This window comes from Xyrauchen texanus, chromosome 32, assembly GCF_025860055.1.
Source record: "Xyrauchen texanus isolate HMW12.3.18 chromosome 32, RBS_HiC_50CHRs, whole genome shotgun sequence".
Taxonomy (NCBI): Eukaryota; Metazoa; Chordata; class Actinopteri; order Cypriniformes; family Catostomidae; genus Xyrauchen; species Xyrauchen texanus.
In genome coordinates, this window is record NC_068307.1 from 3,869,461 (window position 1) to 3,891,803 (window position 22,343).

The 22,343-nt window shown below is 37.8% G+C and overlaps 1 protein-coding gene across 1 annotated transcript; it reads left to right on the forward strand.

Annotated features, from left to right (window-relative positions):
• Positions 1 to 21,404, forward strand: LOC127626211 (vascular endothelial growth factor D-like). Its single transcript, XM_052101833.1, has 7 exons — positions 1 to 632; positions 11,701 to 11,899; positions 15,376 to 15,566; positions 15,967 to 16,097; positions 17,942 to 18,048; positions 19,749 to 19,870; positions 20,103 to 21,404. Exons 1-6 carry the CDS (start codon positions 555 to 557, stop codon positions 19,844 to 19,846), a joined length of 804 nt encoding a protein of 267 aa, XP_051957793.1. The 5' UTR covers positions 1 to 554; the 3' UTR covers positions 19,847 to 19,870; positions 20,103 to 21,404.
• The last annotated feature ends 939 nt before the right edge of the window (positions 21,405 to 22,343 follow it).

The window sequence follows — 22,343 nt, forward strand, 5'->3', positions numbered from 1 at the left end:
TCCAGCCACTTTGCTGTATTTAGGAGAGATATTGGCTGGATTCAGTCCCCCACCGACCCCTCCTTCACTACTTGCCCTCTGTAGCGGTCTGGATCATATTTAAACCCACATGTTTCTGTATGCGAGCAACTAAGTCTGGAAGTCTGCAAGCAGGAAACGGCGTGACAGCGGAGCGGGACTGAAGCGCAAGGGAGCGGACGGACATGCACGCACTCGCTGCTGGAGAAAACTGGATCTGAGCCCGTGGTGGATAGCACAAACACACAGTCACACATTTGGATTTGTGGATAAGCTGGGCCAAATCTGCCCTGTCCAAGACGGATGACATCATCAAAGTGTTGTCCTGACAAATGTATGTTTTTTAGGAGGAGATCCCATTTGGCTCTGTAAGGTCGCTGACAGGTCTCTTCTCGTAAAGACTGCGTCTGTGTGGTCCCGCGTGAGAAACCTGTGGAGGGAGTTGCTTATTGATTTGTGAGTGTGAGTGTATACACAGTACAGACTGGCCTGCCTCACAGCTCTATTGCAGGACTGTAGCCTGGAGAGAGAGCAGCATGATGAAGACACAGATATGTGCGGTACTCCTGTATATCAGACTGATGCTGGTCGTGGACGCCTACAGACCCCAGAGGGTGAGTAGCATCCCTCAGCCAACATTTATATAGCCAAAATCCCATTTTGTTCAGAGAATATAATTTCAATTGTTTTATACTTCATGGGTAATGAAAGAGTCTTAACATGTCTTAATATCTTATGCAACTGTGCTCTAACCAGTGGCGTGCCCAGGATTTTTTGCCCTGGGTGGCAAAGCGGTGGCAAGAGTCGAGTAAGTGGTTGCATCCAGTATTTCGTCTGACGGGACGTTATTATGGACACGGATGGTTTAAGCCGTTGCGCACTTTCTCCAGGATGCAAGCGGGGTTGACTTGGTGCAAAGCTCAAGCTGTTTTGTGTCTTTAAGCCCCGTGCCACCCTTCTGGTCCTGCCCCTGGCTCTAACGCAACCATTAGTTTTGTTTTAAGGATGTTTAGCTCATTTATAGCAAAACAAAAATAGAGCGTAGAAATGTATTTTTTTTTTGTGTGCATGTTTTTGTTTGTTCACAAAATTTGAACAATTTCTGTTTCAAGTTCTCTGCCACTAGAGCCATCGAGCCGAATTACAAAAATAATCATTAGCCGGTTTCACGCATGCAATGTGAGTGAGGTTTTACATTTTTGGCAATTGTTTACATTAATGCGGTTGCGCGAGACTCAATAGCTAGTAACTCAGTCGCATCAACTTTTTTATGAGCATTTTGGGATATTGCATAAAAACTGCTGTATGGAAACACATACAATATGCAAATAGATCTCCAAAATGTGCATAAAAAATGTATACACCTGCTTGTGTTGGATACATTTTTAATTCGATAAGAAGAATTGCGTATAAACTATGATGGCAACACATTTACCGAATAAACTTCTTTTGAATTTGTTAAAAGATGTGGATCATAAAAGTAATGTAACTAAAACACTCGTTCATTACTGGACTAACCAGCGGGCCAATTACCACATCTGAAATGTTGCTCCGGTCATCCTGAAACAAAGCCTACAAAGAGTTTGCAGAGCAAAGAAGCCGAAAACAAACTTGAACTGTACGGAACAGAAGGTTTATTGACACTTTTGTACACAAATCTTATAGATCCACACGGTATAGTCATATGGATGGATGAACACGCATATGTAGTGCTCAGAAGTGTGTGACGCGCTGTCACTCCCAAACATGAGACACTTTAGAGTGTTTTGTCTGCATGCTCTAAACCACCAGTATCTTATTGATAAAACACTCACAGTGGCTATAATTTCTCTGGAAGTGCTGATTTCCTCCTTTGAACACCCTTGTATGGAAACACAGCTTTATTCTCGCATTGTTTTTGCGATAATATGGTTTTACGTATGAATTCAATTACTTGGATGGAAACGTATCTATTGACATCATATTCGACTACTTCAAATAAAACGAATGAACTACAGAGAACAAAATACTGTCACAACCATCCGAAGGCAGAGACGATATCTGAGGCTGAAAAGCACAGTAATCTGTTTTATCACTACAAAGAGATCTGCACATTCCCAAAGGAGGCAGGTGATTTTATCTTACATAACGGAATCGCTTTGTTCCTTAAAGATGTCAGAAAATGTATTCCGCTCGGATAAAGAGAAGCACTCGTTTCATTATCTGACCAATTTGTTGACATTTTGTTTAACTTCCAATTCACCAGTGTTACGGCACTGAGTAATTGCATCATCTCCGTCAGAACTTTCAGCACGTCCTAACTTCGTACGAACCGAAACAGTTGATCTCTTGACTCTGGGAAAATTCCAATTAAAAGTGATCATACATTTACATTTATGCATTTGGCATAAATGTAAATGTATGACGCTTTTATCCAAAGCAAATTACAGTGCACTTATTACAGGGACAATCTCCCCGGAGCAACCTGGAGTTAAGTGCCTTACTCAAGGACACAATGGTGGTGACTGTAGGGATCAAACCAGCAACCTTCTGATTAACAGTTATGTGCTTTAGCCCATTACGCCACCACCACTCCACATATAGACCTATACCCTACTCACATAGAAAGACAGAGCTCTTGATGTGGGCACTTTGAAGGGATGAACCCTTTGCTAACAGTCTTGTGGAAGGGTCTTTGGAACGAACATTTGAGTGGTGTCCCCTTCCCGAAGTGCCATTCAAGGGCGCAAAAATGCCATTTGGAAAATCTTTGCTGTTCATACAGACCATCAATATGAAAATGTAGTGGTAATGAAACAACTTCTTATTAAGGGAAATTGCCAGAGCAAAATTTACCAGTATTTTCTAAAAGGTAGTGTTCACACATGACCTCTAAACCAGAAAATGGAAATACGTTTTCTGGAAAGGGTTGGATGTGTAAATACGAACGGAATGGATTGCATTCACAGTAGTGGCATCTTTACATTTTGACTGGAATGACAAGGCTTAGAATATAGGCGCGGCTATATCAACCTTCGAACGACGAAATTCAGTAATCTTAACGGGAGTCTGCGCAATCGGGAATTTTGCGTGATGACGTCCAGTGATGAAGAATTTCCCCTTGCATGGAGTTCAAATTTGGTGAACTTTCAGAGGCGAATTCGCCGTGTTGACCAATAGGAAGTTGCTTGGTGTGGCAGGGCGGAGGGCGGGGCCGGGTCGTGATCCTACATGTCCGTAAACGATCTCTCTCTCCCGCATGATCCTCTACAGTCAGCCTTTATCCCTCTCGGGAGGCTTGATTAGCCTAATACGGGACCGGGTGTGTAGGATCACGACCCGGTCCCGCCCTCCGCCCTGCCACACTTGGTTTGGCAGTGGCCTCATTGTGGGTGGTGCTTCATACACAGCTACACTGAATATTCACAATGGACAAGTATATCATTTTAGTGGTGAGATTCTTTTCAACTTCACTCTCCCAGAGTATAAAGTGCAGCATTCAAAAGAGATTGGTTGACAATTACTTTTTTGATGGTTTCGCATGCGCTCAACGTCCGCCTACGCTTTCTTTGCACATGGAATTTCACCATGCAATGGTTGATGTAACGCTCTTTTGCCGTGTTCCAGACAAATTCGGGGTTGAAATTTCCCTCTCCCAACCTCTGTCAATCACATGTCAGAGTCACATGTCCACACCGCAAGATGACACTAAGACTAAATGAGAACATTTTGTGTTCTTATAACAATAATAGCAAAATGACTGTGTGGCAGGGCGGAGGGCGGGGCCGGGTGGTGATCATACACACCCGGTCCCGTATTAGGCTAATCAAGCCTCCCGAGAGGGATAAAGGTCGACTTCATTTACGGACATGTCCGTCATGTGTGTGTTCGTGTCCTTGTTTTAAGTTTACCAATGAAACTATTATTTATATTGTCAAGCCGGTTCTCGTCTCCTCCTTTCCATTGATCACGTTACAGACTGCATTCTTGTACATTGCAAGCAGTGAAAATATGTTTTTTTACATTCCACAAAAACCTAGCTCAGCGTTATGCTCGTTGGAAACAATGTTAAATGTCGCTTCACACTAGCCGCTTTTCGACTATATAGGTAACATATACAGGTTTCAGACTTGAGAAAAGTAAAAACTCTTCTTCTGAGAGTACAGTATATTAATATTTAACACTAAAAGCAACCATTCATTTGCTATTTTTCATTACGATTAATGATTATATGCTTAGTTCCACCGTCCTGTATGATACTGCAGCTTAATGATTTTTGCATTTCTTGGCTACGGCGGTTGATCAGTTTACTTCTGGTTACCGTTGCCTCCTGTCTACAGCAATGTCTGCAAGGTCTGTGGTAAACATTATTTGAAAGCACTTGGACATTTTGTTCTACAACAACAACATAAATTATGCACAGTCATGGTCCAAAAGTGAATTTTGAATATGCCATGTTTTAAAAAAAAGTAAGTTGATAAAACTTGCTAGAAAAGGACTACAGCATTTTCCTGTCTCATCATGCTTGTGGTAGTTGTAATCCTTATTTTACAACTTGTTAGCAGCCTTATGTTACTCATAAACTGAACCCCCCACCTGAGGGAACCCAAGGTTGAATTAGCCTACCATGTGGCATGGACGTATCTGCAAAATAGATCGTTTTTTCAAACAGATTTCCAAAAACACCCTCCATTTGCCCTTGGTTGATAAAACAGATAGTCCCGCCCCAAACTCATGTCATTGTTTGAGCCTACGTTGCTGTGTGAAGCTGGCTGGTATAAGCTAAAGGTTTTAAGTGATATAATGTGTCTATATTCAGTTGTGAACATACCTTGAATCCTGTAACATGCTGTAGAAGAGGGTTTAATAGCATTCTATGCTGACTCACTAAGCAGGGACCTGTTGCAAGCTCAGCACGCCGGTTGGGCCTCCCTGCTATGACCTTCACTTCATATAATGGAAAATTCGATTTTTTTACTGTCTGGCACTGTGTGAAACGGGGCTTGAACGAGTCTGATGTGGCATTTGAAATAGATGACAAACTTTGGAATACACTATGGTTTCATTTTTGATGGGAGATGGGAAGGGGCTCTGGATACACTCTGGATATATTACGGAAAGCTGTTTTCTGTATATGTGTGTTTGTTTGTGTATATCAATGTTGGGTTATGTAAGAGGGGTGATGGGGTTCCAAGCAGTGGCGCAACAGCATAATATCCGATTAGGTTGGACAGATACGCTCCATAAAGAGGCTGTGTTAGCATATGCACATCAGTATTTTTGTCTTTGTCAAGATGCATAAGATATTAAGACTTGCTTTCAAAGTATATATTTTTTATTTAGTAGTTTTATTAGTCTTTAACCCCTGTTTTTTTTTTTAATCGCCATTTTCTTTCCAATTTGGAATGCCCAATTCCCACTACTTTTCGCGGTGCCGTGGTTACTCAATTCAATCCGGGTGGTTGAGGACAAGTCTCAGTTGCCGCCGCTTCTGAGACCGTCAATCCACGCATCTTATCACGTGACTCGTTGTGCATGACACCGCAGAGACTCACAGCATGTAGAGGCTCATGCTACTCTCCGCGATCCACACACAACTTACCACGCGCCCCATTGAGAGCGAGAACCACTTATCGTGACCACGATGAGGAACCCCATGTGACTCTACCCTCCCTAGCAACCTGGCCAATTTGGTTGCTTAGGAGACCTGGCTGGAGTCACTCAGCACACCCTGGATCCGAACTCACGACTCCAGGGGTGGTAGTCGGCGTCAATACTTGCTGAGCCACCCAGGCCCCCTCGTTTCCCCTGTTTTAAGCATTTTTATGAAAACAATGGGGTAAGATATATATATACATTTTTAGATATACTGAAACAAGTCTTACTATGTTATGGTACTGAAGTAAATGTACTGTAGGGATGCTTAGATATATTTTACTTATATCTAAGTAAAAATACTGATTAAGAAAATGACTGTTGCAGTGGTATCTGTGTACCCTAAGGTATTTTGTGTTTTCACGCCACTATTTCTCTCTGTACGTGGAACTCCTCCTTGTTTAGGGGCCTCCACCTCATTAAATATTTTGAGGGAAAACTCACAGTTGGTACTCATATTTTTTGTCTTTCTTTTAAACCACTCCACCCCTCCTTCTCCTCTCGCTCTTTCTGTTTGTTGTAGCATTGTCTATGTGGATAAGTGGAAGCAGACAGCTCCACCCAAACATACTGAAGGAATCAGAGGGGATCATGTCACTACACGACAGCAGGATGCGAGCTTTCGCTGGTGATGACTTCCATATAGCGTGCCAGTACTCTCCGGGCTAGGCTGTTTTACTTTCCGCCCGCTTTGTGGCTTTCCCGTCTTATAAAAGGATGCTTGGAAGTTTATTTCTCGCCTCCTTTCGCCCTCTTTGCGTGACACACCCGGTGTGTAGTAAACATTCAAAACCAAGCCAGTGCTGTTCCTGAAATATTGTAACTTCTTGATAACTGCATGAGCCAATGTCAAATTTTCTGCCCTGACTTGGCAGGCAAATCCTGGATTTCACGTAAAAGGCACTTACATACCCTAATGTTGGGCTGTCCAATAAAGTGCAACAGTGCCCACCTTTTCAGTCATCTTGGTTTCTGGAAGTATATCTTCCATTCATTTCTTCCATAGGGATTTCATAAAATCCTTCATAAAAGAGTTGTACGCTATGAACCAAGCTCCGAGGTAAATCACAACATTACAAAATTTTATTTGAAGCAAAAAAGTATTTGAAAATTGGACAAAAAGACAAAGATTTAAGACGGTATTTTAAGATGAGGGAATGAACTACAATCCCACGAAGCATTGCAAATGTAATCAAATTAAAGCTATTGATTTAAAGTTGTTTATTATAAGTATACAAACAATATATTTCAATTATATGGCAAAGTATTGAGATATTTACATAGAGGAAGACCGACTTGATTGCGGCAATCACAATATGACATGCGAGTGGGTAGTCGCGTTGAGCTTGTTTGGCGCACTCTGCTCTCCACGACTCTCTGATTGGTGGAGCGTTTCCCTCCAGGATCATAGGTAGTGTTGTTGTTCACCAGGAACTCCACTTCTAAACATGATTTCTAAAAAAATATATTGTTAAAATAATGTTAACTGGTGTTTTCAATAGAAGTATATAGCTTTGATTAACAACCTTAGAGCTCTCGTTAGGTCCGTCTTAAAAGGTTTACAAGTTATCTATAAAATTGTTATTCCACCCATGGAAAAAATGAATGGGATTTTTACTCCCCGAACCAGACCTTTGCGCTCTATTCTGTGGAAATTAGCAGAAATTTAGGGCATTGTGAATCCATTTAAGAGGAGTGGTGCAACCGTTTGGAGGCTGTCGGCTAATGAGGAAAAACAGTGTCTTCCTCTAGGGGGCGTTTAACAGTCAGAGTACATGGCTTGTCTAACTTGGCACATCTGTCCACAAAATCATATAGTTTTTAAATCTATTCGATTTGTACCCGAGATACACATGATCATCTGGTCTGGATGAAAACGGCTTGCACAGGTAATAATATAACATGATGCAGTGCACTCTGACATAAGAATCCGTTGACCAGTGGGAATTTCAATGGGTCCAGTTGTGCTTTAGGAAATCCAATTCACTATATTACACTTGATTTCAAACTGACATGGCTCTTTCCAAACCTTCAGAACAGAGCTAACACATTCCTATCTGACAAACGTTCCCTTTAAGAGCTTTCTCTAGTATGTGAGCGCCCTTATGCAGAGTTCTGCAGACACAGATTCTCATGTGGTATTGATTGAGAGGTAGTAGGCTTTTGGAATTTTTTGCATGTGTGTGTACTCCAACTCCAGTTAAGCAAACCCCACCTGAGCACGATCTACTCAATAACTTCCATCCCCTTGTTCTTCTGTGTTTTAACGAAGGGTAAAACGGCTCACTATTGACTTTGTAAAGGTTATGTTGTAGATACCATCAGGCAAATATCTTCTGTTCGTTTTGGTGGCAGGTGTCCCAAACTCCAATCACCGGGATCTGTGTGTGTCTTCACTGAGCTTCTAAACAGGTGGTCCATACTGAGTTAACAGACTGTATGTTCCAGTTGTTTAGAGTGGGCCTCTTCCAGAGAGTGTTCTGTGTGTTTGGCTACACAAGCTGGTTTGAGCACAAGAGAACAAAACTGAAACTTTATGGTCTGACAAATCTAAATTCAGGATTAACTCTAAAGTTCTTATCAGAGAATTTCTACAAACTCTTGAAAGACCAGAGTTTGATTGTCCCGTCAGCTGAACGTTAGAAGTTCTTCAGATGATTCAAGAGTTCATTTTGGTCTTGCTGTAAAGTTCTGCAGGCATGTCGATTTTCAAAAGATCTTTTTAGCAGTATGTCAAGTATATAAAGCAACTGTTAGGAAGACTCTTTGGATTATAGTGAGGTTGTAAAACTAAGGATCTGTGCAGGGCCTGATGCAACTCTGGAACAGCTGCATGTTTTCCCTGGTGTAATAGTGATTCATTTACACCGCCATAAATCTCAGAGAAGACCCGACATGAATGATCACTACTGCCCTCTTCTGGGAAAAAAGAAAATGATCCAGATTCAAGCTTAATATGTATTAATTAGGTGTTAAAAAGGAGCTTTGCATTAATAAAGTATTACTAACATTATTACTAACATTAAATAGGCGTTCAGAAAGTTTGAGACAACTCATGAAAATATTCTGATTTTGCATTATTTTATTATATTTATAAGATAATACGAATTTTTAGAAGGATACAAAAGCAATGCTTCCATGATTTTTTGATAAGTGACCTAGAAATCAAAGAATGTAAAATATATATATATATATATAATTTTATTTTTTTATTTTTTTTCACGTTATAATTAATTTTTTTAACAAATCCTAATAAAATTAAAATGTTTTTTTTTTTTTTTTTTTATTTAGGTACATAAACACGTTGCAGGACTTTTTATTTTGACTAAAAATAAATAAATAAATAAGTAAATAAAAAAATCCCAGATTTCAAATGCGGTCACTATGGAGTCCCATAGAGGACAGGGACAAAATTAATTTTCTGAAATAGTTTTGAGTTCCTTCACAATAAGTTTTGCGTTTCCTTGTAATTATCTTGGGTTACCTCATAAAAGCTTTATCCATCCCTTACATAAAATGAACCATGGCTTTACTACAGTAACAGTTGAAAATGGTATTTATAGTAAAATCATAACAACAGAATTTACCATGGTGTTACTGCACCATATTTTAACCTTGATTTCTGTGGTAAAACTGTAGTAATAATATAGTAAAAGCTAAACTAAATTATGACTATATAAATAAAAATCATTATCATTCTGCCAGTTTTACTGTAGTTACACCATGGTTATTTTGTGGCACATGTGCCATGGTTTAAAAAAAACAATGGTCACATTGTTACAGCATGACACCTGTCGTGAAACCACAGTTCATTTTCCTAAGAGCATGTTTTTTAGTAGCTCAAATTTACTAGAGGTGTGAATCTTCACTGGCCTCACGATTCGATTACAATTCAAAGTGTAACGATTCAATTACAAAGCGATTCTCGATGCATCTTGTCCTCACATTTTATTAACAATTTTTAGCAATAGGCGATGCAAGTTTATTTTTTATTGCACATTTCAATGGTAATTCAAATTGCTTTGCATAAAAAAAGATAAAGAAAATAATTACATAAATCTTTTTTAATTCAATTAAGAATCAGAAATAAGAGTAAAAAGTAATACAATTAATATATGTTTTTTAATTATTAAAATAAATAAGAAAAGTACAAGAAAGCTGTTAAATAATATACTTAGCTTTTTATTTAGCCGGTATTTTAAAATATCAGAATAAGTCTCATTACATAAACACTATTAAATACTTCAGATTATTATATTAAAATAGGTTTTTTTGTTTAAAGGGGTCATGAAATGTATAATACAATTTTCCTTGATATTTCTACATATTTTAGCCTATTTTTAAGACGTACCCATTTCAATTTAATAACAAATTTCCATCTAGATTAATCTTTAACCAAATAAAATGTATAAATCTTAAAAAATGCAAGTTTTATTTATTAACTTTTCTTCAAGACTATTCAATTCAATTAAATGGAAATGTGTTATTAAATTGAAATGGATATCTTAAAAATTGGCTCAAATATTAAATATCAAAATAATTTGAGTGTAAATATCAGAACTCGAAACTTTCTCCTCAGTCTAAAGAGCATTTATAGTTGCCACCCTGCTGAAGCATCTCGTTTTTAAATCTGTCTGTTCGTGATGTCACGAAACATTGCTCATTTGTATTTACACATCCCACAACATGCGTCATCGCACCATTGGCCCCGCCCACTGGTGCACAGTTCAAGTCAAGAGAGCAGAGGTCTTGTGTGACTAACTATTCCAAACATAACACTAAAGGGGACCCATCTGGAGTACTTTACATTTGTTTACATTGAAGTTAAGGAGACGCTTAGAACAAAACCGAGGATTTCAGACAGAGGGCCAAAAACAGGGTAGAAAATTATCATATATTACTAAACTGTGACTGCTTCAGTGCAAAAAAAAACAAACACTTTTATAACATTATAATTGGACCTCAGGGAAGATAATAAAATTATATATATATATTTAAGCAATATCACACGAGCAAGAGTGCTATATTGCCCTACATAAGCACTGCTGTGATTTGGCCGCAGGCTGAGTGCCGTAGGTAATCACAGCAGTGCTGATGTAGGGCCATATCGCAAGACTGCGAGTGTGATATTGCTTATATACTGTACAACAGTTCAATAAACAAGTACATTTCAAAATATTAGGAAAAACCAGGCTTATGCTGTTTCTAACAAGATATTGGATAAACAAGGATAGATGGCTGGATGTGTGTGTGTGAGAGAGAGAGAGAGAGAGAGAGAGAGAGAGAGATGGAGTGTGTGTGCAATCACCTGTTGTCACACCCAATCAGAGATGCGGTCAGTTTCTCAGTGGAAAATAGAGTCTAAGCGGGGCCGGTCTGTGGGAGTCATTCACTATAGAAACAGCGATGTCCTCCGCCATTTTAAATAGTATGTATCCAAAAGGTAAGCACTTGAGTTCCGTAATAAATCAGTCTGTTGTGTCTCTCAGCTGTGATGAGTCTTAATCCTGAAATTGTCAGTTTTAAGCCTTTTAAAGATATTTCCTAGTTTTGGTAATGTATTAGTAATACGAGCGATCACGGAGCGCAGTTCTATGTAAACAATGACAAATGGATTCACTTTACATCACCAACTAGCTCATATTACACACAAAAATGATCTTTTGCCACCACCTGCTGGCTAACATATGTAATTTCAAAAATAAAACCAGTAACTCCTAACAGATACACTTTAGTTTAATACAGCATGAACGCAGAGGGAAACACACAATGAAGCGTCTGATTTCAAACCCGAGTTATCAGACATGTGCACTGTCCTGACGAGCGAGAGACCAGCAGTGAGCAACAGCCAAATAAATGGAGAACGCAAGAGGGAAAAGGCATTGGGAAGCAGGAGACAAAAAATTAGGACGCTAGGCCTTTTAAGAAAATTCATTCCCTCGTTGTCCTCCAGGGGCTCTGATCAGACTTTTGGACCCCGCTATATACTAAAACATCATCTCCAATGTCCTAGTCACATTTCACATTCATCACTGTATTTCTCCACAGGATATAAACCAGGAGAAGTGGGAGCGAGATCTGAGGGAAGCTGCGAGTCTGGATGAGCTTCTAATGTTGACCGAATACCCCGACTGGAAGCTGTGGAGATGCAGACTGAAAGTGAAGCACTTTGATTACGCCACTCAGCCTGAGAACCGCAGGTCAACTCGCTATGCGGCCACCTCATTCAGCTCAGATATACTCAAAGGTTGAGACACACACAGATGGATGCACATTGTCTCTTGTCACAATCTGGAAAAATTAAGAAATTGTGTATAAATGAGTCGAAATATAGTAATAAACAGCAGCGATTAACTTAATATTTCGTTTAGAAAAAGAATACAATGATCCTTTAAGGCTGCACATGGCACAAGTACATTGTTTTTATATACATGCAGTTTTACAAATTATTATTTAAAAAAGTCATGGCATTGATAGATAGGGAAAAGGAACATACTTTAAACTCACTATTGAATGTTTTTTTTTATTAAATCATTTCAAACACACATAGTAAAATGTATAGAAAGAACATACTGCCATATATTCGCCAAAACTTCTGCAGGTATAAATATCACTGTTAGACCGCCTTTTAACACTACAGGTGAAACTCGAAAAATTAGAATATCGTGCAAAAGTTCATTAATTTCAGTAATTCAACTTAAAAGGTGAAACTAATATATTATATAGACTCATTACAAGCAAAGTAAGATATTTCAAGCCTTTATTTGATATAATTTTTATGATTATGGCTTACAGCTTATGAAAACCCCAAATTCAGAATCTCAGAAAATTAGAATATTGTGAAAAGGTTCAGTATTGTAGGCTCAAAGTGTCACACTCTAATCAGCTAATTAATCCAAAACACCTGCAAAGGGTTCCTGAGCCTTTAAATGGTCTCTCAGTCTGGTTCAGTTGAATTCACAATCATGGGGAAGACTGTTGACCTGACAGTTGTGCAGAAAACCATCATTGACACCCTCCACAAGGAGGGAAAGCCTCAAAAGGTAATTGCAAAAGAAGTTGGATGTTCTCAAAGTGCTGTATCAAAGCACATTAATAGAAAGTTAAGTGGAAGGGAAAAGTGTGGAAGAAAAAGGTGCACAAGCAGCAGGGATGACCGTAGCCTGGAGAGGATTGTCAGGAAAAGGCCATTCAAATGTGTGGGGAGCTTCACAAGGAGTGGACTGAGGCTGGAGTTACTGCATCAAGAGCCACCACACACAGACGGGTCCTGGACATGGGCTTCAAATGTCAAACGTCTTACCTGGGCTAAAGAAAAAGAACTGGTCTGTTGCTCAGTGGTCCAAAGTCCTCTTTTCTGATGAGAACAAATTTTACATCTCATTTGGAAACCAAGGTCCCAGAGTCTGGAGGAAGAATGGAGAGGCACACAATCCAAGATGCTTGAAGTCCAGTGTGAAGTTTCCACAGTCTGTGTTGGTTTGGGGAGCCATGTCATCGGCTGGTGTTGGTCCACTGTGCTTTATTAAGTCCAGAGTCAACGCAGCCATCTACTGGGACATTTTAGAGCACTTCATGCTTCCTTCAGCAGACAAGCTTTATGGAGATGCTGACTTCATTTTCCAGCAGGACTTGGCACCTGCCCACACTGCCAAAAGTACCAAAACCTGGTTCAATGACCATGGTATTACTGTGCTTGATTGGCCAGCAAACTCGCCTGACCTGAACCCCGTAGAGAATCTATGGGTCATTGCCAAGAGAAAGATGAGAGACATGAGACCAAACAATGCAGAAGAGCTGAAGGCCGCTATTGAAGCATCTTGGTCTTCCATAACACCTCAGCAGTGCCACAGGCTGATAGCATCCATGCCCCGCCGCATTGAGGCAGTAATTAATGCAAAAGGGGCCCAAACCAAGTACTGAGTACATATGCATGATTATACTTTTCAGAGGGCCGACATTTCTGTATTTAAAATCCTTTTTTTTTATTGATTTCATGTAATATTCTAATTTTCTGAGATTCTGAATTTGGGGTTTTCATAAGCTGTAAGCCATAATCATCATAGTTATATCAAATAAAGGCTTGAAATATCTTACTTTGCTTGTAATGAGTCTATATAATATATTAGTTTCACGTTTTAAGTTGAATTACTGAAACTAATGAACTTTTGCACGATATTCTAATTTTTCGAGTTTCACCTGTATATCAATAAATATAAGCAATGATTAAATTAAATTAGATTAAATAAAACAAAGTTTTGAACCAGTTTCACACATCAGACTTAAAAGTGATACTATTTACACGTGATAAGACACCGATCCACTGTTGACAATCAGTAAAAAACGATTATTACATTTTTAATCCTCGATTGACACCGCCTCGTTCGCCATGTTTTCTTTCCTCTGGCAAGGCAACTCCAGTCTGCTGTGATTGGTCGAGAGTATCCGTTGCAGTGACTGTTGGGTAATAGTCCGCTGAGGAGCCCGCATCAGCCAAATGGCGCATTGAGAGTGCAAGGGGTGATCGCTCACTAAAATGTCAAATGAGACACCCTACAGTCTCGTAGACTTCGCAGGAACGTGCAAATGAAGCCCACGAGACTGTAATGCATCGGGTGTGCATTTGGGACAGGGCCTAAGTGTTTTGTGATGCTGCAGCGCTAATTGTCCAAAAATGTAGCTTGTTGCTGAAAAAGCTATAGTCATGCATCTGAAAAATGTAGCTTACGGTGTTGTGCCGATTCCGACTCCCTAGTATGGTTATGTTTAGGGGTAAATGTAGGCATAGAACAAATACATAGAGTGGCTCATTAGTGGCTCTTCCTATTGGCCGCTATATGTAAACGGTCCGCAATTTTGGAAAGGTCAAAACAAACGAAAGTAGTTGACCGTGCATCTGCAACAGTCTTTGGCAGTTGATAATTCTAAATATTGTAGATAATAAAAATGATTTTAAACAGAAATTAAACGGTTAAAGCTTTAATAAATATTATTAGTTATCAGAGAAGCCAACAGCCTGATTGTTTAAGGTTCACATTTTCACATATAATAGATTATTCCATTTAATCTGGGAGTTATGTCTCTGCGTTTCTTACAACCGTAGGCAGCACAATGTTGTGGCTTTTTTAGTGAAAAGCATTATTATGGCTGGTGTGATTTCTAAGCAGCCGAAATGTTGACCGTTCCAAGATGGAGCAGTCAAATGGGGTATCTATGTATAGATATCTATGAACGTAGGTGTGGCCTTTAGGGATAGGGACCAATCGGGTAGCGGAGAGTAAGAGTTCGTGGGGAGTCCGATTTCAGCACAACACCGGTAAAATAGTAGGGTCACTAATTTGAGCTCATTACAACAACATGCCTTCATTACGTGCTTGAACCTCATTGGAGAAGCCACTCATTTCTGTCCTATACCCATATGCATTCACTACAAAAATACTGTACCATGGTATTACTATGTTTCTTGGGCATGTACTATAGTAATGCCATGGTATTCTTTGAACCTTGGAGTATTAAGTAAATACCATAATATAATCACAGTACTAAGGTGCTGTCACAGTGCTTATTTTAAAGGTCACATTTAACACCCTTTTAGACATTAGCATGTTTTTAATACATAAGCAGAATTTCCATATGGTCATTCGAACCTACAACCTCTCAACCACTATGCCACACCAAGCATAGCTCATCTACCATTTGTTTTTTGTGATTATTTCCTACCAGACATAGATGAGGAATGGCAGAAGACACAGTGTATGCCCAGAGAGACGTGTGTAGATGTGGCCAAAGAGCTGGGCACTAATACAGCCGCGTTCTTCAAGCCGCCGTGCGTTTCTGTGTTCAGGTGTAGCGGCTGTTGCAACAAAGAAGGAGTTACCTGCCGTAACACGAGCATGACTTATGTCAATAAAACTGTGAGCACTACTCATTGCATTGCGTGGGTATTATGTAAAAAATGGTCCAATGCAGTTTTGCTCATTTAAAGCTGAAGTGTGTAATTCCAGTGCCTCTAGTGGCACCAAACTGAACTGCAAAAGTAATTATACTTTTCAAATGGGTTTCCCAAACACTCCCCTCATCTGTTATTGCCCCCCCCCCCCCAATGTAACATTTTGGGGGGAATTATCCTACCAATAAAATGCTAGACATAAAAAACACACTTCTCCTTAAAATGAAAATGACTTGCAGATCATTAAATATATTGACAATTTGATATTAAGCTTACCCAATAGTCAATCTAGGACAAAATAATATTTTTACTGTGTTAATCATATTTTATGTGTACGTACTTTTCCATTTGACTCTTTTCCTCAGATTTTGAGTGTTTCCACGTATAAATCTGGACCAGAGCCAGTGCTGGTGAAAGTAGCCAATCATACTGATTGTATGTGCCAGGAACACACGATAATCCGCAGACATTCTCGTGAGAGGCACAAGAGGAATGGGTCAGTACCAGACCTATGTCTAAAAGCTAAATTAATGTGAACATGAGGTGTAGCCTTCGTTTCAAAAACAAACCAATGAGCGAAACATTCAATTTAAAGGGACAGTTCAACCCTAAATGAAATTTCTATCATCATTTAATCACCATCATGTTCATGTTGTTTCTTCCATGGAACACAAATAAAGACATTTGAAAGAATTGGATCAGCACAAGTCACACTGTTCCATGCAATTACACTAAACTTAGACTTTCAAGCTTCAAATAGTATGTCAAATCAAGCCATTTTGAAGCCATAAATAACTTTAGAATTTTATTTTATTCATTAAAAATCTTGACATCTACCCTAGCATCAATGTCCAATTTGTGAACGAATAATCCTTTCAATAAGATGTTTTCAATGTTTGTCTGAACGATTCGTCAACAATTTGGACTGATCCGGTTCTTGAGTTCAACTCACTGATTCTATAATCGGGTTGCAGCTTTTAACAGCTCATTGAAGGTGAAGTTTATCATTGAATAACAACTTAAATTTTCCTCTGTCGCTCATCTAAAGCTATCATGTGGCTTCAGCAGACTTAGAAAATAGCTGATGAGTTGCACAAACCACTTTTATGATACTTTGATCATCATTTATGCGTGTTTTTTTTTAAGCTTGAAAGCTTCAGTCCTCATTTATTGTAAATGCATGGAAAAGAGCAACCAGTACAATTATACTGGGTAAAAATACAGATTTTCCAATACATAGCAGTCTTTATTCCAATATCGACTCTTAAATCCCAAGATCAGTCTTTTACTATATGCACAGCTCTTACAATGCGAGAAAAACAATTGCATAAGAGACCAAATTTCACGCAATATGCGACTAAAATGTCTATGATAAGTCACCGGCTGGTTAATGTTCAGATTTCACTCACCATTGATTATTAGTATATTGGTTAGTATAACAGTTCAGCACAGAGATCCTTTCACAGTGTGTTGAGAGATAAAGTTTGGTTTGACTCGTTCCGTGTAATGTGTGTCTGAAGACGAGATCCACACAATCCATTTATCATTGAATAAAGTCTCTTATAATATACTTTCTGTTCTTCACAGTCAGTTGTTGATCAAAACAACAAAAAATAAACTTTAATCCTACTCATTATAACATGGATGAGGTAAAGAAGCCATTCTAGTCCTCTATCATTAATATGCACTCATTTACAGAACTACAGGTTTTCTTAAAGAGACAGTACCAATTTTTAGTATGTGTTCTACTAATCAATGTAAATACTTGTACATTGTATAAATTATACATTTAACAATAAACATGCAGATAATATAATACATGCAATAAAACATCATATTTATTGAATTAAATTATGGATTTTAATATTTTTTTAAAGCTAAAATGTGACCAAAATGATGAAAAACTAATAAAATTTAGTTGTAAAATGAATATTTTTGTAATGTACCTTGTTAGAAGGCCCTCTGTATAATGTTCAGCATTAGCTTGGAGTGAATTTATGTCATATTTAAGCAACACAGACATTATAACTTAAATATTCCCAAAAGAATCGATATCAAATTGGAATCGAACCGAGAGCTTGTGTATAGGACTTCTGTATCAATACCTGGCCATAAGTACAATTCTTCCGAATTTCTCCTTTTGTCATATAGATTTTGAACAATGTAAGAGTGAGTAAATAATGACAGAATTTTCATTTTTGAGTGAACTGTTTATTTTTTGCCTAATGTTTCTTCAAGTTTAAGAAAAGTGAGGCAATTATCATTCCCACATCATGGTGCTGTGCAATATTGTTACATTTGCAATGATAGATCTGTGTGGATGTGTATTTGATTGTGCAGTTGCTCTCCTACACGCAAGGCAGAAGAGGTCAGGAGGCTATGTAACAGAGGTTTAATATGGGACTGGATGGCGGGACAATGCGTACCGTACCCCTCCAGTAAACAAGGTCAGTACTGGCTCTAGCACTTTCTCTGTTACTTTCTTGGTTACTTTATTTTTAAGTTAGATATTTTTGGTGGCCTACAAAAGTCTGGGACCATATTGAAAATCTGGGATTAAAAACCTAAATTAAACATGGAAAGAAATAGATATTAGGATTTAAAAAATAGTAAAACAAAGAAACAATATAAACTGAATAAGATATGTGTGATATGTGTGTATATATATATATATATATATATATATATATATATATATATATATATATATATTATTATTTTTTTATTTTTTTATCCCCTTTTCTCCCCAATTTGGCATGCCAAATGTAATTGTGTGAGCGTGTGTAAGTGTGAGGAGCTTTTCAACCTAAATTGAAATAAATGTAGGTGTAAAGTGATCAATGGAAAGGAGGACGCGAGAACCGGCTTTTCAATATAAATAATGGTTTAATGATAAACTTAAAAGACAACATAAACACACACACGACGGACATGTCCGTAAACGATCTCTCTCTCCCGCACGATCCTCTGCAGTCCACCTTTATCCCTCACGGAGGCTTAATTAGCCTAATACGGGACCTGGTGTGTAGGATCACCACCCGGCCCCGCCCTCCACCTGCCACAGTAGGATTTATTGACATTGTTTGACGTTCTTAACGGATTTACATTAACCAATGTCTTTGTTTATATGGTTATTTTGCTATGGTAGCGTGTTATACCTTCTGTATGGGCTCGTTTGGAAGATAATCACCTCTTCTAAGTAATAGTATGTAATATTTTATGTTCTGTTTAATTTTCGTGAAGTTCTAAGCGAAAACGAAGCATATAAGCAACACCAACATAATTGACAAAGACATGTACCTATATTACTCACTATATTTTTGACTTTGAGTTAAACAAATTGCTGGTTGTGTTCTACACTTTGAGCGTTGGTCAAGACTAAAGACTATTTTGACCATTCTTTTCTCACGGGAGGGCTCATCCGAGCTTAAAGGGGTAAATCGTAATTTTGCAGTCATTTTAGGTTTTTTCGGTTTGTTGACATCACATCTTCATGGCAGTGAAGCTGTAAAATTGGCTATAACTTTACACAGAAAAGTTTACTGAAATATTTTTATCACATAAAATCATGTTAACACTCATATTATTTTACGTCTTGTGGCTATGCTTTTGAAACAGTGAGTATTTATACGTCTCCAAATTTGCCCCATTCACTTCCATTGTAAGTGTCTCACTGGAACCCAGATTTTTTAGTTTTTTCAACATTATAATATTATAATATATAATGCTGTCAATTAAGCAAAACTTGTATTAAACAGAATATTCCTTTAAGGGGGTAGAGTTAAAAAGAAATGCATTCCCATTGACTGTTTTGCATAATTTACAACAAAAAATATAACTTGCTTTTGGCGCCACTCGGTGGACATTTCACTCATACGATCAACAGCACTTCCTGCATCGACCACTGGGGGCAGTGATTCCAATTTCGATAAGCATAGACTGATTTCAACCGCAAAACAAACTTTCGAACTAATGTCACCGAATTCACAGTGAGATCAGTCTGTAAAAATAGAAGGATTTTCACTAGTGGTCTCAAACAATATTTGTTTGCTATGTTGGAAGAACTTTCTTTCAATATAAACACATGATTTATATTTATGATTTTCACATTTACTGCACCCACAATAACCTGATTTGTTCTTAACAGAGCCGCCATCCACCATCAACACAGAAGACTGTGAGATGGACATAGAGCGATGTGAATGTATCCCAAAAGTATGGACACACAGAATACAAAATACGTGACACAATTCAACAATACTTCTCAAGGTAGAACGATTTTCAAAATAAACCATTAAAACTGATACATTTAGAGCAAACTACAGCCCTTCAATTCCAGCTTCTTGTGTGCCATGATCTTCAAATTTTGTTTAGTAAAGTAGTTTTGCAGTCACGTAGTGAAGCATGGCTTGTTATTCGGCATCATGACAAATATCAAACCATTAAAGCATGTTTGAGGTATTTCTCCCAGTGACACTCGCTATCATTCATTCTTTCACAGCTGCAAGAGAGAAAATACATTACGATGAGCACAACGTCCTGATAATCTTCAAGTGCTGAAAGCAGAGACTGCAAAAAATTTTTATTAATTTATCTCTCTATTTATATCAAATCATATATCTCGTGAGTAACACAGCAGCGATAGCTTTTAAAATATAAAAACAATGCTGCTCTTCAAGTCTGAACACAATGTAAATATGAAATGTGCTGTAAATGCCTCCTTTGCACGGAACACTACATATGATTCACACTAAACAATGTCTGTGGGATTTGTTAAATATAAATATTTTAGATATACTGTAAATTGTATCTAAGTATAAATGATAAGGATTTAAAATGTGTCAAAACCTACATTTTTCCCCAGTCTCAGTAGATTGGTGAAATTGTCAATGGTACGAATAGCCATAAGTTTTCTTTTATACTGAAGTGTCCAACATTGACTTTGAGTTCAACATTGAGCAAGCAGCCAACAATAATAAAGTTTCTATCAGAGATAGAAGCTGGCCAAATAAAAAACGGTAATTTAATAAACAGGCCTATGGTTGTGATATTTGAAATTGAACTGTAAATACCATTTTACTGTTGTTTTTGGGTCTTAAAAAAAGTCCTTGGCACACAGATTGTACCAAGGACATGTCATCATTTTTGTTTGCCTTCCAACTTACACAGGATAAAACAGGAAATCATTTCCTGGATTAGAACAAGGCCGTGCGGTTGTTATTGTTTAATATCAGGCCACTAGATGGTGCCATTGACCAATCAGAATCAAGTATTCCAGAGAGCTGTGTAATATTCATTGTTATTTCATACCTTATGCATTTGCAATCTTTAGCAAATACGGCCTTATTGTAAAGTGTTCACATTATTATTAATATTATTATTGTTGTCACACAGAGAAGTTGTCGCTATGTTAAATAAACTATGAAACTATGTTGTCACAAAAGGTCAATATGTGTTTATTGAACTGTTTGGTGAAAATATTCAAAAGCTTTTGTGAAGCCAAAACTTCATGAACGTGAACAGAAATGGTCTTTCAAAAATAACCCTACCCTAAGAAATATTGACTGGAGTAAAAAGTGTTGGTTTCCCCTATTCTTAGGGGAGTCTTTGAGCTTCTACACTAAAAATTAAAAATGGTAACCTGCAATTGTCAGCTCAAGGATCTAATTCTACTTGATCAAACACATAATAATTATGTTTGTCAGGTTGATTTAGTCAGATTAGCCCTTTAAGCTCTAAAGGGTGTTTTTAAAGATTTCCTGTTTCAGGGGCATACCCAAAATGAAAGGCTTATAATGCAATAAAAACAAAACAAGAAGGGTCAAGTGTTTGGTATCACTGTAAAAAAAAAAGTCATTTTTTTATGATGTAGATTATGACACATTCTGAGACTCAGCCTAAGAATCTGCTGAAAAAAATCACAATCACAACAACAACAACAAAAAACAATTTCCAAAAATGTACCTGTTTTCTTTTTTTAAATATCTGGGTGTAAAAACTTTCTGTTTTGTTCCCTATCATGTAAACTGTATCTGTGAAAATGTTTGTGTTGATACGATAAAGCAATCAAAAGTTATACCATTACAAATATAATTTATCATAGAGTCCAAAAACCTCTCTGTGTATCCAAAAGCATCTTCAAACAAACAAAACTAAATAATTGTACAAAAGAACTAATTATACAAGCAAACACAACAACTACTAAAGGTTTGCAAAACATGGAGTCATGACTTTAGTAATGAGATTTCACAAAATGAGTTTCATTCTGTGTCATTTGAGTCATCATTGAGTCTGTGTCGTGTATTTGGCGCCATCTCCTGGTGATCATATGTAACATTGTGCTTCATGTGGATTATCTAATGATCTATACATCTGATTACCATGTGTGCATACCTCGTTTAAAAGATAATCTCCTCTAAGTAATGATATGTAATATTTTATTTTTTTCATGAAGTTATAAGCAGAAAAACAGCATATAAGCAGCACAATCATAATTGTCAAAGACGTATACTTGGCTATTACTCACTATATTTTTTCTGTGAGTAAAACATATAGGCTGGCTGTATACAACTTTTTGGGAGCTTTCCAACAACATATGACACATGGCTTTTTGATCAGATTGATGCTTTTACTGATTGCAATAATATGCACAGAGTAATTTTTTTAATAAATTATCAAAACGGAAAGTCGATTGTAAGAGAGTAACATCAGATGCTCATGGCATGAACGCAAGGTCTAAGCA

Coding starts and splice junctions, on each gene's coding strand:
- LOC127626211 (XM_052101833.1), top strand. CDS start 555: ATGATGAAGACACAGATATGTGCGGTACTCCTGTATATCAGACTGATG. Junction 16,098..17,941: donor GAGAGGCACAAGAGGAATGG/GTCAGTACCAGA, acceptor TTGATTGTGCAG/TTGCTCTCCTACACGCAAGG. Junction 18,049..19,748: donor GTACCCCTCCAGTAAACAAG/GTCAGTACTGGC, acceptor TGTTCTTAACAG/AGCCGCCATCCACCATCAAC.